Source organism: Oncorhynchus keta, chromosome 22, assembly GCF_023373465.1.
Source record: "Oncorhynchus keta strain PuntledgeMale-10-30-2019 chromosome 22, Oket_V2, whole genome shotgun sequence".
NCBI classification, from domain to species: Eukaryota; Metazoa; Chordata; class Actinopteri; order Salmoniformes; family Salmonidae; genus Oncorhynchus; species Oncorhynchus keta.
In genome coordinates this window covers 48,072,049-48,090,277 of record NC_068442.1, presented here as the reverse complement: position 1 = coordinate 48,090,277, position 18,229 = coordinate 48,072,049, and the positions used below count along the sequence as shown (strand labels likewise).

Sequence of the window (18,229 nt, the reverse complement as noted above, 5' to 3'; positions counted from 1 at the left end):
TGTGGTAGAGTAGGTCAGGGCGTGACTGGGGGTTAGTCTAGTTTATATTGTCTATGTGGGGTTCTAGTTTTGTTTTTCTATGTTGGTGATTTTGTATGATTCCCAATTAGAGGCAGCTGGTAATCGTTGTCTCTACTCATATTTAGGTAGCTTTTTTCCACCTGTGTTTTGTGGGATATTGTTTATGTGTAGTTGTATGTTCGCACGCCATTGTCGTCATGGTTTCGTTTAGTCTTTATTGTTTTGTTGTGTGGTTCACTTACATCTAATAAAAGATGTGGAACCCAGATCACGCTGCACGTTGGTCCGAGTGTGCTTCCAACGATTGTGACACAGGCAAGTTCTTTGCTGACTTCACACGATACCAGTCCAGAACACCAAAACTGCATGAAAACATGGAAAGAACTGGCAATGCAGATCAAAAAAGTGGAAACAATTGATCAGCATGAGATGGCACTTATGGAGGCTGAGAGGATAAGATGGAGAGAGGTGCTGACACGTCTGACTGCTATTGTACAGTCTCTGGCCATTACAAATCTGGCACTAAGGGGACACACAGAAACACTGTACTCTCCATCAAATGGGAATTTCCTCAAAGAGGTTGAACTGACAGCACAATTTGATCCAGTCATGAAATAGCACCTTAACCGTGTCTAAAAAGGGACCTCGAGTCACACCACCAGCTACCTTGGTGTCACGACTTCCGCCGAAGTCGGCTCCCCTGCCTGTTCGGGCGGTGCTCGGCGGTCGTCGTCACCATCCTACTATACGCTACCGATCCCTTTTTCGTTTGTCTGTTGGTTTTGTCTTATTAGTTTCAGCTGTGTGTATTTTGGTTTAATTAGCTTCCCTATATGTAGTAGTTTGACCCGCCCTTGTTTTGTGCGGGATTGTTTTTTGTTACTCTGTTGGATGTGGTTTTCATGTGTGTATTCTCCGGACTGTTTGGTCCTGTGTTTGTGCTGGTCTGTTCTATGTATTCTCCGGTCTGTTTGGTCCTGTGTTTGGGCTGGTCTGTTCTATGTATTCTCCGGTCTGTTTGGTCCTGTGTTTGGGCTGGTCTGTTTTATGCGCCCTGTATGTTGGCGTGACAGTTTTTTGGCCGGAGAATAAATCACGATTTACTGAACCCTGCTCTCTGCGCCTGATTCCAACCCACCACTCCTAGTAGGCTGTGACACTTGGCCACCAAATACAGAATGAACTCATTGATTTGTTGAGCAGCAAGGTCATTTCAATAATGGTGAGTGACATCAAGCTGGCAAAATGCTTCTCTGTCATTCTAGATTACACCTCAGATGTCAGCCACACTGAACAGTTGTCAGTTGTGATTAGAATTGTGTCACTGAAGGAGGAGCCCCACATAAAGGAACATTCTATTGGGTTTTGTGGAGGCAGATGAGTCCACGGACCAACATTTGGCATCCCTCATTCTCAAAAGATTAGAGGAACTAAACATTCCTTTTTGAGGACTGCAGTCTTATGATAATGGGGCCAACATGAGGGGCAAAAACAAAGGTGTCCAAGCCAGACTCCTGGAAACAAATCCAAGAGCTCTATTTGTGCCATGTGGGTCTCACACATTGAACCTGGTTGTGGCTGATGCTGCTGAAAGGTCTGTCGATGCCACAGGTTAGATTGGCATGTTACACAAACTGTACACCTTGTTCTCAGCCTCCACACAGCGATGGGCCATCCTGAAAAAAACATGTGGACATCACTTTGAAGATGTGGACTGAGACAAGGTGGGATAGTAAAGTTAAGAGTGTTTCCACCTGTGTTTTGTGGGATATTGTTTATGTGTAGTTGTATGTTCGCACGCCATTGTCGTCATGGTTTCGTTTAGTCTTTATTGTTTTGTTGTGTGGTTCACTTACATCTAATAAAAGATGTGGAACCCAGATCACGCTGCACGTTGGTCCGAGTGTGTTTCCAACGATTGTGACACAGGCAAGTTCTTTGAGTTCTCTGAGGTATCAGGCAGCAGCGGTGAGAGAGACACTGATTGAAGTGAGGGATCAAACCAAAGTCCCTGTGGTTGAGGCCCAGTCCTTGTCAGAGGAGGTGGGATCATACCGCTTCAGCATCTGTACAGTGGTGTGGTATGACATCTGGAGCCAGATCCAACAGGTGAGCAAGCTGATGCAGTCTCCCAGTATGCATGTGGCTGTTGCAGTCAGTCTTCTCAGAAAGACAGAGAGAGGTCTCAGCAACTACAGGGCGACAGGCTTTATGACTGCACAAACGTCAGCCAAGGATATTTGCGAGGGTATGAATGTAGAGGCCGTTCTTCAACAAAAAAGGCGGAGGTCCACAATGCAGCACTTTTCCTACGAATCATTTGATCAGATCAAATCAAACTTTATTTTTTCACATGCGCCGAATACAACAAGTGTAGACTTTACCGTGAAATGCTTTTTTGACAAGCCCTTAAACAACAGCGCAGTTCCAGTAGAGTAAAGAAAATATTTACCAAGTATACTTAAATAAAAAGTCATAATAAAAAGTAACACAATGAGAATAACAATAACGAGGCTCTATACAGGGGGAAGGAAAGATTTTCCTCATTGAGAAATGTGGGAGAGAAGTTTGGAGTGCTGTCAACCTTCCAAAGTCTCTCCAATGAGGAGCTGACAGAACAATGAGAGGCCCTTAGTATGACACTGCACTATGAAGAACACTCAGACTTGGATGGCAGAGAGCTTGCACAGGAACTGAAGAACTTGTCTGACTTGCCATCGAAGACCATGAACCTGCTTGAGCTGCTGCTATTTAAACACGAAAGGGAGCTCTCAGAAATGTATCCGTATTTGTGAACCGCTCTCAAAATGTGTGTTACTCTTCCAGTGACCATAGCTGAAGCAGAGAGGAGCTTTTCAAAGCTCATCAAATCCTACCTGAGGTCCACCATGTCACAGGAATGCCTTCGTGGCCTTGCTGTCATCAGTATTAACCATGCGGTAGCTGGGCAGATTTCTTATGATGATGTAATTGATGACTTTGCATCAAGGAAGGCAAGAAAGGTCAGGGTTCAGATGGCAGTTGTGCAATTTAGTTTGTGTGTTTCTTGTTTCAGTAGTTCAATATTGTAATAATCAGGTTCTCTTCTTTATAAGTGTGTTATTCTATGTGTGTATTTGTGTCATAGAGGATTTGTACAATTTAGTTGTATTTGTTTTTTGTTTGCAATAGGGTAATAGTGTAATAATTAAATTATCTTTTTATTTCTATTTATATACTACAATTTGTTTCTATTTGTTTTTACTTATTTTTTATATTTACAAGTCTTATTTTGTGTATATTTATATAGTTTTAAATGTTATAATTATTTATTTGTGTTGTTCCAAATGTCTGAATAAAAATAACATTTAGTGCAGAATGGTGCTTTTTGAAAGGGGAAGCCCAGGGAGCTATACAAGCTAGAACGGCCACTGGATGTGAAATTGTTAAAGTACAAAAGGAGAAAATAAATAAGCATAAATATGGGTTGTATTTACAATGGTGTTTGTTCTTCACTGGTTGCCCTTTTCTGTGGCAACAGGTCACAAATCTAGCTGCTATGATGGCACACTGTGTGGTATTTCCCCCAGTAGATATGGGAGTTTATCAAAATTGGGTCACTCTCACACAGAAACACACAGAAACAAACATAAAAATATCCTCCTGTATTTTGCAAGCTTTTCATCCTTGTACCATGTGTGAACTTTATTCACTGTTACTATCCGGTTACCACCTGGTAGTCTACCCTGCACCTTAGGCCTGGCCTTTGTACACAGAGTCATTGAACACTGGTCACTTGAATAATGTTTACATACTGTTTTACCCACTTCATATGTATAATACTGCATTCTAGACAAGACTCCTCCTATATAACTACTGCTGTACACACCTTTTCTATTCATATACTGTCCATAATATCTATACACACCATCATATACATAAATGTTTATATTCCGGACTCTTGACATTGCTCGTTGAATATTGTTATATTTCTTCGTAACTTTCTGTTAATAATTTGTTAGATTTGTATTTTTTTTATATGAAGTATTTCTGGATCGTTGGCGCTAGGAACATAACGTAACATACACCCGTGATAAATCTGCACAATATGTTTGCGCGACCAATACAATTTGATTTGAATAGCTATTCCTAAACTGTAAGGGACACTGGCACTTTGTGCCCATCACTTGTTGCGTGCTCTGCTCAATAAACTGTGGATATGCGTACTTCGCACACATACACGCGCGTATGGGCACACATACAAAGGATTGTGTCTAGGAGCCACACACATAATGAGAGGATTTTACATATTTACCTACAGGGCATTGCGTCTCTCGTTACTGGCCAGTAGTATAGCGATCCTAGCTACATGACCAAGGTTACAATTCCCCCTAAATGCGTTAATCCTTCTGGTACAATGCGTAGGGTGTTGGCCTTTGACGGGGTCCACTGCCCTACCACGCTGATCACTACATTGGTGTAAGAAGTGCGATCAGAACGCATGGCCCAGATGTGTGAGGGAGCTGAGTAGTCGACGAAACCTTCTCGTTTAGAGGTAGCTGTGTGAGCCATGTTACAATTCCCACCAAGTGGATTATTCACCTGACACTTCCTACTTTGGTGACAAGAAATAAGAAAGGGCTATTAGTGTTATGTATCATATTTCTCCAGTAACTCTTAATAAACTTAATTCAGTAAGTTTATTTTGAGAAACTGTGTGACTTTCTAAAGACCACATAAAGAAACACATACAAAGATACTCAGGTGGTGGCAACATCTATCTTTTGTATCTAGGGAAAAGGTCATGGATTTGTGTCAAATGTTTTACAAAGTTCCCACATGATAGCGCTATGGAGTCATGGCTCAATAAACTGGTCTAATAAAGTGGTCTATGTGGAGACAGTAGTTGCTGTGGAGACAGTAGTTGCTGTGGAGACTGTAGTTGCTGTGGAGGCAGGTTTGGAAAGGGTGGACATTAAGTCAGTTGCACAACTGAATGCATTCAACCCGAAATGTGTCTTCCGCATTTAACCCAAACATCAGGCTTATTCAAGCATGTGCATGAGAGACCGTAATGAACAGTGAAGTCTTTGACTAGCCGGTTTCTCCGCTGAAAGTGTGCCTTAGTCATGGGCCTGTATTCACAAAGCGTCTTAGAGTAGGAGTGCTGATCTAGAATCAGTTTTGCCATATTACATTATAATGAATGTACAGAGGGAACCTGATCCTAGATCAGCACTCTTACGCTGAGGAACTGAATGAATACGGTGCCAGGACCATCCACTCAGACGTGCTCAAGGCCACACGTCTTGAGGTGTTATGGACTACTGAGTGTTGGAAGACTTACACAATGATTTACACAACATTCACAGACACGTCCATGACAGTGTGAACGGTCACGTACTGTAATATAAGATTTTCTGCCATAATTACTGCATCCAACTTCCTTCCTCTATTGCTGTCAAAATACTTTTTGTACGATCATATAGTTTTCATAATACTATATTGTACCTAATGGTATCAACTGGCATCACAATCACCTTTATTCATCCAATACATTTGCATGTACAGGAATTTGACTGGGTGAAATGGTGTCGCCACAATAAACAGGATATACAACCAGACTATAAACAGGATATACAGCCAGACTATAAACAGGATATACAACCAGACTATAAACAGGATATACAGCCAGACTATAAACAGGATATACAACCAGACTATAAACAGGATATACAACCAGACTATAAACAGGATATACAGACAGACTATAAACAGGATATACAACCAGACTATAAACAGGATATACAGACAGACTATAAACAGGATATACAGCCAGACTATAAACAGGATATACAGCCAGACTATAAACAGGATATACAGCCAGACTATAAACAGGATATACAACCAGACTATAAACAGGATATACAACCAGACTATAAACAGGATATACAGCCAGACTATAAACAGGATATACAACCAGACTATAAACAGGATATACAACCAGACTATAAACAGGATATACAGCCAGACTATAAACAGGATATACAGCCAGACTATAAACAGGACATACAGCCAGACTATAAACAGGATATACAGCCAGACTATAAACAGGATATACAGCCAGACTATGAACAGGATATACAACCAGACTATAAACAGGATATACAGCCAGACTATAAACAGGATATACAGCCAGACTATAAACAGGATATACAGCCAGACTATAAACAGGATATACAGCCAGACTATAAACAGGATATACAGCCAGACTATAAACAGGATATACAGTCAGACTATAAACAGGATATACAACCAGACTATAAACAGGATATACAGCCAGACTATAAACAGGATATACAGCCAGACTATAAACAGGATATACAGCCAGACTATAAACAGGATATACAGTCAGACTATAAACAGAATATACAGCCAGACTATAAACAGGATATACAGCCAGACTATAAACAGGATATACAGCCAGACTATAAACAGGATATACAGCCAGACTAGCATAAGGCAAACGATTCTTTGGTTTGATGAGACAAAAATGTATCTCTTTGCACTGAATGCAGAGCACTATGTCTGGAGGCACAGCGCATCACCGTCTAACACCATCCCTACCGTGAAGCACGGTGGTGGCAGAATCATGCTATGAGGATGCTTTTCGGTGGCAGGCACTGGGAGACTGGTAAGGATAGAGGGAACAATGAATGGAGCCAAATACAGGCAAATTCTTGATCACGACCTGCTTCAGAGTGCAAACTACCTTTACGTTCCAACAGGATGATGAAAGTCTTTGAGTGGCCCGGCCAAAGTCCAGACTTGAATCACATTGAAAAACTGCGGAAAGACATGGAAGATTACTGTTCACCGCCACTCCCCATCTAATTTAACAGAGCTTGAGAAAATCTGCACGGAATAATGGGAGAAAATCCCCAAATCCAGATGTGCCAAGCTGATACAGACGTACCCAAGACAACTTAACGCTGTAATCGACGCCAAAGGTGTTTCTACAAAGTATTGATTCAGGAGTGTGAATACTTATGTCAATTACAAATGTCAGTGTTGAATTTTCAATACATTTGCTAAAATTTCTAGAAACATGTTTTTACTTTCTCATTATTGGGCATTGGTTCAGGCTGTAACACAACACAATGTGCAATAAGTCAATAGGTGTGAATACCTTCTGAAGACACTGTATATATATGTAGAGTCAGGTGTATAGGAATGTGTGCAAAGAGTAATATGCAGTTCTAGGATGAGAATATCATAGTGGACCAGGTGGCCAGTTGGTGAGGGCCACGGCGCTGGGGAAGAAGTTGTTCAGGTGACGGGAGGTTTTAGTCGCGATTGACCTGAACGGTCCGTTTGCCAAAGGGGAGTCTTTGGAAGATAGGGTGTCCGGGGTGGAATGGGTCGGTGATGATCTTTCCTACACGCCTCCATGCCCTGGAGTCGTACAGGACTCTCGATGGAGGGCAGATGGCAGCCGATGACCCTCTAAGTAGAACAGACAATCCGTTGCAGGTTGCCCCGTGGCCTGGACAGACGCATTCCGGAATCACACAGTGATCGAAGAGGTGAGGATAACCTCGATGATGGTTCTATAGAATCTAATCAGTATTGTCCGTGAGAGTATTCATTTCTTCAGCTGACGCCTCAAGAAGTACATTGGCTGGTGTCTAGATAGGGTCCTTGAAAAATAAATCTGGCATTTGTTGGAAGGGAACACAGATTATCTATCCATTGTCCATGTGGTAAAGTAATGTGGAGAATTGATATATTATCAATTAGTCCATGAAATACTGAGACAATACTTTTGTGTAGTCCATGAAATACTGAGACAATACATTTGTGTAGTCCATGAAATACTGAGACAATACTTTTGTGTAGTCCATGAAATACTGAGACAATACTTTTGTGTAGTCCATGAAATACTGAGACAATACTTTTGTGCAAGTGATATTACCTTGATGAAAAATATGTTTAACTTTCCTGATTTTTCTCACTTTCGTAAAAATAATTGGAATAAAACTTTTTCTTCTATATTGAGGATACATGGCTTCTCATCTGTCCCAGTGTGACATATCATTTAACCTATATATCCTATGTGTTTTGTGTAGAATAAGTGTGGTTTGTAATTATAACATCCAATGCTTCTACGTACTGTACCTGTGCAGTACAATACAGTCTGCTATTAGCAGACAAAATAAGATTAGATTCCTAAAGCTGTTAACAATATACAACGACATAAAAACACAGGGTCACAGTTGGTAGAACGTGGCACGTTCAACACCACAGTTGTGGGTTCGATTCCCACAGATGACCAGTAAGAAGAAGAAAGTCTGAAAGCGTCTGCCTTCTACTGCCAGTCGGTCTGGGTGAAAGCGTCTGCTAAATGACATCAACGGTAAACACACCCACAGCATAGGTGAGTCAGAGAGACCTGACGTATGGAAACTAGGCTAGTGGAAGGATGTGTAGCTACAGTCAAAACTCAACGGAAATATACCCATGTGCATTAGAAATGTTTCCTATATCAGGAAACCCTTAGGGGCCGACCTATTAACTGCAGAGTTTACTACAACCTCATTTCACTGGCATATATTTAGAAATCCCAGAGTACAATGGTCATTACATTGTGGAGTTTCGTTTCTCTGGGATGCAATGAAACAAGCAACACGTTGTAGGCAACCATTTGGTACCAGGAAATGACCGTGTTGCATTCTTAGAAGTATGATACAGTTAGGCACACATTGCCACATCATTTCTAAGGAAATACTAGCTAGTTATAACAATAACTCATCAATGTAACCCTCTGAACACCACTTCAAATTGGTGGATTCGGCTATTTCAGCCACACCTGTTGCTGACAGGTGTATAACATTGAGCACACAGCCATGCAATCTCCATTAACATTGGCAGTAGAATGGCCTGAAGAACGCAGTCACTTTCAATGTGGCACTGTCATAGGATGCCACATTTCCAACAAGTCAATTTATCAAATTGTCTGTCCTGCTAGAGCTGTCGCGTACAATTGTACGTGCTGTTTTTGTGAAGTGGAAATGTCTTGGATCAACAACGGCTCAGACGCAAAGTGGTAGGCCACACAAGCTCACAGAACGGTCCGCCGAGTGCTGTAGTGCGTAAAAAAGTCTGTCCTCAGTTGCAATACCCACTACCGAGTCCCAAACTGTTTCCATGGCCGAGGAGCCACACACAAGCCTAAGATCACCATGAGCAATGCCAAGCCAAGCCTCGGCCGGAGAGATTTAAAGCTCGCCGCCATTCGACTCGGGAGCAGTCAAAACTTGTTCTCTAGAGTGATGAATCACGCTTCACTTTCTGGTAGTCCGACAAACTAATCTGGGTTTGGCGAATGCCAGAACACCACCTTCCCGAATGAATAATACCAACTGTAAAGTTTGGTGGAGGAATAATGATCTGCGGCCGTTTTCATGGCTCGGGCTAGGCCCTTCAATTCCAGGGAAGGGAAATCTTAATTCTACAGCGTGCAATAACATTTTAGACAATTCTGTGCTTCCAACTTGGTGGCAACAGTTTGGAGAAGGCCCTTTCCTGTTTCATCATGACAGTAACACCGTGCACAAAGTGAGATCCATGCAGAAATGGTTTGTCGAGATGGGTGTGGAAGAACTTGACTGGCCTGAACAGAGACCTGAACTCCACTCCATCAAACACCTTTGGGATGAACTGCAGCAACACTCCAACATCTAGAGGAAACCCTTCCCAGAAGAGTGGAGACTGTTAAAACAAAGGGGGGGGGGCCATGATTTTGGTATGAGATGGTCTTGGTTATGTAGTGTACATTGGAAGCAGGCATGACCACCTCTGGGCACTTTCCTATTCTGCTTTTAGTGCCAACTTTACCATATTTCGACAGAGTGCAGACCAGACATTTGTCTCATTGGCTCAATCATGATCCTATTTCAGAATCTAAGTCAAGACACAAATAAACCTTGCTGCGAAACAAGAGATTATCACACCTATATAAGCAAATATATCCTAGCCTAGTGTTAGTGTCAATTCAAAGTAAGATCATACAGCATCATGTGTCCTTGTTGATCCTAGAGAGAATGAAGTACATCAAGCAGAGACTGAGGTGAGATAGTTGACAGCTATATACCCTGGACACAGTATATACCCTGGACACAGCATGTTTCGTACTTGTACGTCAACCAGCTTAAATCAATCTAAGCCGATCATTAGAAGATTTTTTTTAAAACTTTTAAATGCACTGGGCGAGACATTGACATTCTTAATAAAACAGTAATTTATTTTTTTTACTGAAAACTGAAACCGTCAGAAGAGCACATTACAAGGGAATTGTTAAGATATTTTCTCCAAGGCTCAGTGATAAATCACTTTCATACAGTACACCTAGCATGTGCACAGCATCTCCTTCAAAAAAAAAAAAAAAAAACGAAGTTGAAATCTAAATTCATCCTGCTAAAGATGACCGATTGTACAATTATAAGCCACAAAGAATAAACCAGGTCGCCAGACAACCGGCGATGGTGCAGGAGGCACAAAATACATGTAACACAGACAGGACATACCATAATATGCTCATACAAGAATTTACCGGGTTCAAGCTGGAGTTGTGAAATGTGTACGAAGTTTCCGTTAAGTTAGAACGTTTCTTTATTGAAGTACAGATCGGTAAACTACAATCAGAATCTAAATGTTTGCATTCATCAAATACATTAAAACGTAACAAAACTTTGTCTGCATATGAAATAAAAAAAGTTTAAAAAAAAACAAACACTGTTTACATGAACAAAAAGATGGGTCAAACTTCATTTTCTGCTAATGTGAGCTTCTGACTCTCCCTTCCTCTTAATCCCCCATTCTCCCCCCCTGTCCATTACCCATCGTTCAGACTGAATAACTAACTATACGTTACAATAAGAACGTTGGATAAAAACATGAGGTAAGAAAGTGGTTTGATTATAGATCATGCAGAACATGCTGAACAGCATCCCCCAAAAAAAAAAAAATTTGATGTGAAGGAGGAAGTGTAAAAAAAAAAAAAAAAAATTTAAGTAAAAATACATAGAAGTGTGCATTCAAAAATAATAAAAATATATAGGAATTACACAGCTTTGCGTCTTTGGTTACAAAGTAGGTTGAACAATTTCACAGCTTTTTTTTTTGTTGTTTTTTTACCCCCAGCCCAGAAATTAAATATGCGCAATAGAATTTTCAAAAAGGTTGGGGAAGTATGGCAATTCTCTCTACATTTTTTTTTTCCCCCAAAAAAGAAACTATAGCAAAGGAAATGAACAGTGTTCTTCATCAAAATATAACCATCGAAAATTCATTGAAGAATATATATATATATTTGAAGAACTGGTGTTCACCTGTACAAACCCTCTACGCTCTCAATACTTTACACTCTACAAAATGTACATTCAACCTGGATTTCATCTCATTTCAATGAACTGCCTTTTAGTGTTATCGGTGGAAATAAGAAATGGCCATTTTAAAGAACCTATTGCCTGTACGGAACTACTTGTTGCATTAGACTACCAAAAATGTCTGACCGATAATCATAAACAGAAACTTTTTTTTCTTCTCTTCTTTTTTTTAAATTTTTTTTTTTTAAATATAAGTATTTCTGTTACATTGTTCATTTACATTATGAAAATAGCAGCCCCAAAATAAATAAATGCAAACAGTAAAACTGAACTAAATGAAGGTATGTATTTTATTTTATTTTTTAACTTGGGTCAAAGTGTGGTGGCTCTGGGAAAAACTAGTCTCGCTCTTCTTACGGTGAGAGACACATTCCTCTTATGGTAGGGTGAGAATCCTCTTCCCCACCTCAGTCTCTTTGTCCCTCTCATTCCCCCCGTTCTTTTCCACTCACCAACCCTTTGGACCCCCTCCAGTTATCCAGCCACAATACAGCCCATCACCTCTCTCTCTCCCCTGCGTGGGGACACAGGCTGCGATGTACTCGCCCCTGGCCGGTTCCCCTTCGACTGAACACGGGACGCCCGGACAAAACAATGCTTTCACAGGATGATGGTCTAATACTGGGAAGGCCCGACGACAGCAGCAGCACACTGAAGCATGGCTCTTATTAACGCCACTCAAAAAGACAAGGGTGGCAAACAAAGGCCGATTTTGCTTCTCAAAAAAAACATAATCAAGTGTTGATTATGTTATGGTTGGTTAGTTGGTTGTTTGGGGACTCCTCCTCACGTATTTCGGGGAGGTGTTTTACGGAGGCAGGTGATCACGCTGAGGTGACGTTGGGCTGCTGGAGCAGGCTGAGAGCCTGGGTTGCACCCTCCAAGTGGGGTTTGGTATTGGCGGGGGGTTGCTGCTGAGGCGGGGAGGTGCTGCCGGCCGGGCTGATTTGGGTGGACGACAGCTGGGTGAGCTGATCAGTGTTGGCCAGGGACTTGAGCACAGCGTTCTCCCGCTCCAGCTGAGAGTTCCTCTCATACAGCTCCTTGATCTGCTCCTTCAGAACCTCCACCTCTTCCCTCACCGCATACATCAGGTGGCTCTTCACTAGGTCCTGAGGAGAAAGAGAGAGCGTTAGTACAACAACTCAGGAGCATATAACACTACAGAGATGTGAGGGGTCAGAGGGCTAGCAAGACAGAGCTACTACCATGTCATACAATGTGAGGGGTCAGAGGGCTAGCAAGACAGAGATACTACCATGTCATACGATGTGAGGGGTCAGAGGGCTAGCAAGACAGAGATACTACCATGTCATGTGAGGGGTTAGAGGGCTAGCAAGACAGAGATACTACCATGTCATACGATGTGAGGGGTCAGAGGGCTAGCAAGACAGAGATACTACCATGTCATACGATGTGAGGGGTTAGAGGGCTAGCAAGACAGAGATACTACCATGTCATGTGATGTGAGGGGTCAGAGGGCTAGCAAGACAGAGATACTACCATGTCATACGATGTGAGGGGTCAGAGGGCTAGCAAGACAGAGATACTACCATGTCATGTGATGTGAGGGGTCAGAGGGCTAGCAAGAGAGATACTACCATGTCATGTGATGTGAGGGGTCAGAGGGCTAGCAAGAGAGATACTGTCATGTGATGTGAGGGGTCAGAGGGCTAGCAAGAGAGATACTACCATGTCATGTGATGTGAGGGGTCAGAGGGCTAGCAAGAGAGATACTACCATGTCATGTGATGTGAGGGGTCAGAGGGCTAGCAAGACAGAGATACTACCATGTCATGTGATGTGAGGGGTCAGAGGGCTAGCAAGACAGAGATACTACCATGTCATGTGATGTGAGGGGTCAGAGGGCTAGCAAGACAGAGATACTACCATGTCATGTGATGTGAGGGGTTAGAGGGCTAGCAAGACAGAGATACTACCATGTCATGTGATGTGAGGGGTTAGAGGGCTAGCAAGACAGAGATACTACCATGTCATGTGATGTGAGGGGTTAGAGGGCTAGCAAGACAGAGATACTACCATGTCATACGATGTGAGGGGTTAGAGGGCTAGCAAGACAGAGATACTACCATGTCATACGATGTGAGGGGTTAGAGGGCTAGCAAGACAGAGATACTACCATGTCATACGATGTGAGGGGTCAGAGGGCTAGCAAGACAGAGATACTACCATGTCATGTGATGTGAGGGGTTAGAGGGCTAGCAAGACAGAGATACTACCATGTCATACGATGTGAGGGGTCAGAGGGCTAGCAAGACAGAGATACTACCATGTCATACGATGTGAGGGGTTAGAGGGCTAGCAAGACAGAGATACTACCATGTCATACGATGTGAGGGGTCAGAGGGCTAGCAAGAGAGATACTACCATGTCATACGATGTGAGGGGTCAGAGGGCTAGCAAGACAGAGCTACTACCATGTCATACGATGTGAGGGGTCAGAGGGCTAGCAAGACAGAGATACTACCATGTCATACGATGTGAGGGGTCAGAGGGCTAGCAAGACAGAGATACTACCATGTCATACGATGTGAGGGGTCAGAGGGCTAGCAAGACAGAGATACTACCATGTCATACGATGTGAGGGGTTAGAGGGCTAGCAAGACAGAGATACTACCATGTCATACGATGTGAGGGGTTAGACGGCTAGCAAGACAGAGATACTACCATGTCATACGATGTGAGGGGTCAGAGGGCTAGCAAGACAGAGATACTACCATGTCATACGATGTGAGGGGTCAGAGGGCTAGCAAGACAGAGATACTACCATGTCATGTGATGTGAGGGGTCAGAGGGCTAGCAAGACAGAGATACTACCATGTCATACGATGTGAGGGGTCAGAGGGCTAGCAAGAGAGATACTACCATGTCATACGATGTGAGGGGTCAGAGGGCTAGCAAGACAGAGATACTACCATGTCATACGATGTGAGGGGTCAGAGGGCTAGCAAGACAGAGATACTACCATGTCATACGATGTGAGGGGTCAGAGGGCTAGCAAGACAGAGATACTACCATGTCATGTGATGTGAGGGGTCAGAGGGCTAGCAAGACAGAGATACTACCATGTCATACGATGTGAGGGGTCAGAGGGCTAGCAAGACAGAGATACTACCATGTCATGTGATGTGAGGGGTCAGAGGGCTAGCAAGACAGAGATACTACCATGTCATGTGATGTGAGGGGTCAGAGGGCTAGCAAGACAGAGATACTACCATGTCAAGCTTTACCACTGATTTCAGGTCAAAAGGCATCGCCATCAACTTTTCAATACGTTAGTAGTGCCTAGCTAGTGGGTAGAAAAGTGCAGAACTAGAGATGCACTCACCATCGCTTGCTCGATCTTGTTATCGATGGCTACAACACTGGCTCCAGAAGAACTGTGGAGAAAGAGTCAGAGAAAATAATGTCAACATACCGAAGGAATGGGGGAAAAAGCCCCCCCCCCCCCTGAATTGCTTTGAAGAGAATCATCAATCCTCTACTACACATTCCAATGTATGTTTGTGTTTCCCCATGCAGCATAATGCAGGAATTTAGGCACAATCCCGTTTGTCTGCTTTTCCAGCATGTAGAATAATGCTGCCTTGCCTCTTAATACGTTTTTTAAAAAACAGGCTACATGCAATTGGTATTTAGGCTAGTTGAACATAAAGGGGTTTAAGGGGGGGGGTTAGGTTTATAGCACAGAACCCAGTGCTGGAAGGGCTATGCAAAATGATGCTCCATTGTGTGGAAAGTCATCGTTTCATGATACTGTGCACTTCCAATAGGCCCAGGGCCAAAGTGAGCCGCACATGATGCATTTCAGCTGCACATTTACTCCAATATGATATCTAATCAAGTGTAAACATATCCTAAGGATAAGGGAATAAGCACATTTGCATAAAATTGTTATACTGTAGAATATAAAAATGCCTGGGCAACTGGTCGCTGCATTCTAGCGACAGAATAACATGCCATACAAAAACAGAACTGATCCCGTTATTTGAAAACATTTAAGTTTATAATGCATAGCTCACAAAAGGCGCATTTCATGTTGATGCACGTGTAAAAACTGCGCAATGGTCACAACACCGTGTGACGTGAAAAAAACGTTTTTAAACACCATCCTCCATATAATTATGTCATATGTATATAAATAGCATGTTGTTTTGACATGCTTTTGTCTCGACATTTATTTGAGGATAGTATGTTTTCGCAATGTTTGTTCGTCTAGGCGACACACAGCATACTGTGTGCCCTTTTATGGCGGTTACCACCACTTCTCCTCCCTTGCTCCGTTTAGCGTATTACCCTTGTAGAAAATGCATTATACTCACGTCGTTCAGTGGCCAACGTCTCGTAGACACATTAAATAATCTCACAAATCTCTATTTAACCCCCCAAAATGTTGCGTTTCTGATCCTTTTAGCAACGCCCGGTCGATGCCTGTCGTCCACTGACTACACCGCCCCATCTGAACAAAGGCGATTTCGCGCAACACGCCGCTAGGTGCACTGGCAAGACAATGTATTGTCCAGGTCTGTAATTGTCTATTTTAAATCTTTTACTGATCCTGCGGAATAAAATTGTATTATTCCTCCATATGCATGTGTGAAGTTAAACTATACGATCCATGCTATTCTGCTCCAAATAACAGTGAAAGTTTTAAGTTTCCTCGCTATACTTCAAAACATGAACAGGATCTAGAACATTAATTTGCTGATCTATGTTCATATGTATTAAATGTCCCTTTGCAGTTAGGACTTCTAGCGCACCGTCGGCATAGGATAACTGTCTACATGTGATACGTATTTGTGTGTGAGAGAGGTTGAGTGAGAGTGTGTGTCGGCATATCATAATTCAACTGTTGCCTAAAATTATGCTGGCGCGCAATTTAACTAACAATTCGCCAAACGGTTGACAAGATCATTTTCAAATGAGGTCCTGATTACGCCATTAATGTCTTTGGCTCCTCCATTCAATGTAAACAAGTCATCGATCAATGGTCTACGACCACTGAATCCCCACAGCTACGTAGACTACGTGACTCGCTGCAGCTCAGCAAGGCGACGAGAGGACGTGCAGAGAGACAAGGCGACGAGAGGACGTGCAGAGAGACAAGGCGACGAGAGGACGTGCAGAGAGACAAGGCGACGAGAGGACGTGCAGAGAGACAAGGCGACGAGAGGACGTGCAGAGAGACAAGGCGACGAGAGGACGTGCAGAGAGACAAGGCGACGAGAGGACGTGCAGAGAGACAAGGCGACGAGAGGACGTGCAGAGAGACAAGGCGACGAGAGGACGTGCAGAGAGACAAGGCGACGAGAGGACGTGCAGAGAGACAAGGCGAGAGGACGTGCAGAGAGGACGTGCAGAGAGACAAGGCGACGAGAGGACGTGCAGAGAGACAAGGCGACGAGAGGACGTGCAGAGAGACAAGGCGACGAGAGGACGTGCAGAGAGACAAGGCGACGAGAGGACGTGCAGAGAGACAAGGCGACGAGAGGACGTGCAGAGAGACAAGGCGACGAGAGGACGTGCAGAGAGACAAGGCGACGAGAGGACGTGCAGAGAGACAAGGCGACGAGAGGACGTGCAGAGAGACAAGGCGACGAGAGGACGTGCAGAGAGGGAGCACTCTACCCCTAAAGCTATGTAGCCTACATGACCGACTGTAGCTCAACGAGACGACGTGCAGAAAGGGAGCACTGTACCCCTAAAGCCATGTAGCCTACAATGACCGACTGCAGCTCAACAAGACGACGAGAGCACGTGCACAGAGGGAGCACTGTACCCCTAAAGCTATGTAGCCTACATGACCGACTGTAGCTCAACGAGACGACGTGCAGAAAGGGAGCACTGTACCCCTAAAGCCATGTAGCCTACAATGACCGACTGCAGCTCAACAAGACGACGAGAGCACGTGCACAGAGGGAGCACTGTACCCCTAAAGCTATGTAGCCTACATGACCGACTGCAGCTCAACAAGACGACGTGCAGAGACAATCACAACTGCCCAGTCAAAACACCACATTGAAGCTACTAAATGCTACAAAGTCGCCAAAGCACTTAAATCACTACGGCTGTAACTTCATACAATTGCTAACAACGCCGTGAAGAGGTACCAACAAGCAGATACAGCAACTATTATCCAGGGTACACTCGCAACTATGTCCTAAATGACAATATATAGAGCAAGAGCACAAGCAAGTTGATTTAAAAAAAGAATCCTGCATAGATGATGCGCCTAAATACAATCGTAAAGGGAATAGCCTCCAAATACTCAACACTATTACCTGCATCGTGCTCTGTAACGAACCACACGTCCTGCATTTGTGGGTGAGGATCCTGGCGAGTAGGGAAGAGTGTAGCTCATTTCGCAACGCATGATGACCAAAACTTCCCAAATTTACAACTCTCAGAAAAGAGTTGAAGAAGAGTCCACGTTCTCTCGCTGACTCGAAGGTATACTTTCAGTGTTTTGATGGGAGTGAGTGTCTCCAGTCTTTAAAAGCCTTTTACGTCACATGGGACTTGCCTGGAAGAATGTTAGGGGAGGAGTTTGTTGCGTCTACAGTCTAATTTGTCTACTCAGTGACAGGCTTATATAAATCATATTTACTTACTGCTGTTGCAAAACACAATCTCACACTGCATGTGTTAAACCACACCTTTATCAATCAACTTAAGTTTACTCATGCTTTGCTTTATCTTGGCCAGGTCGCAGTTGTAAAATGAGAACTTGTTCTCAACTAGTTTACCTGGTGAAATAAAAA

At 43.2% G+C, this 18,229-nt stretch overlaps 2 protein-coding genes across 4 annotated transcripts in view; both read right to left on the bottom strand.

Annotated features, from left to right (window-relative positions):
* LOC118400695 (run domain Beclin-1-interacting and cysteine-rich domain-containing protein-like) overlaps positions 1–18,229 on the bottom strand; it is a 128,907-nt gene that overhangs the window by 67,455 nt on the left and 43,223 nt on the right. The window lies entirely within an intron of this gene.
* LOC118401578 (TSC22 domain family protein 3-like) lies at positions 10,277–18,014 on the bottom strand. Its single transcript, XM_052475412.1, has 3 exons — positions 17,750–18,014; positions 14,797–14,848; positions 10,277–12,559 (listed from the first exon to the last, which is right to left on the bottom strand). The coding sequence occupies exons 1-3, from the start codon at positions 17,839–17,841 to the stop codon at positions 12,272–12,274; spliced, it is 432 nt and encodes a 143-aa protein (XP_052331372.1). The 5' UTR covers positions 17,842–18,014; the 3' UTR covers positions 10,277–12,271.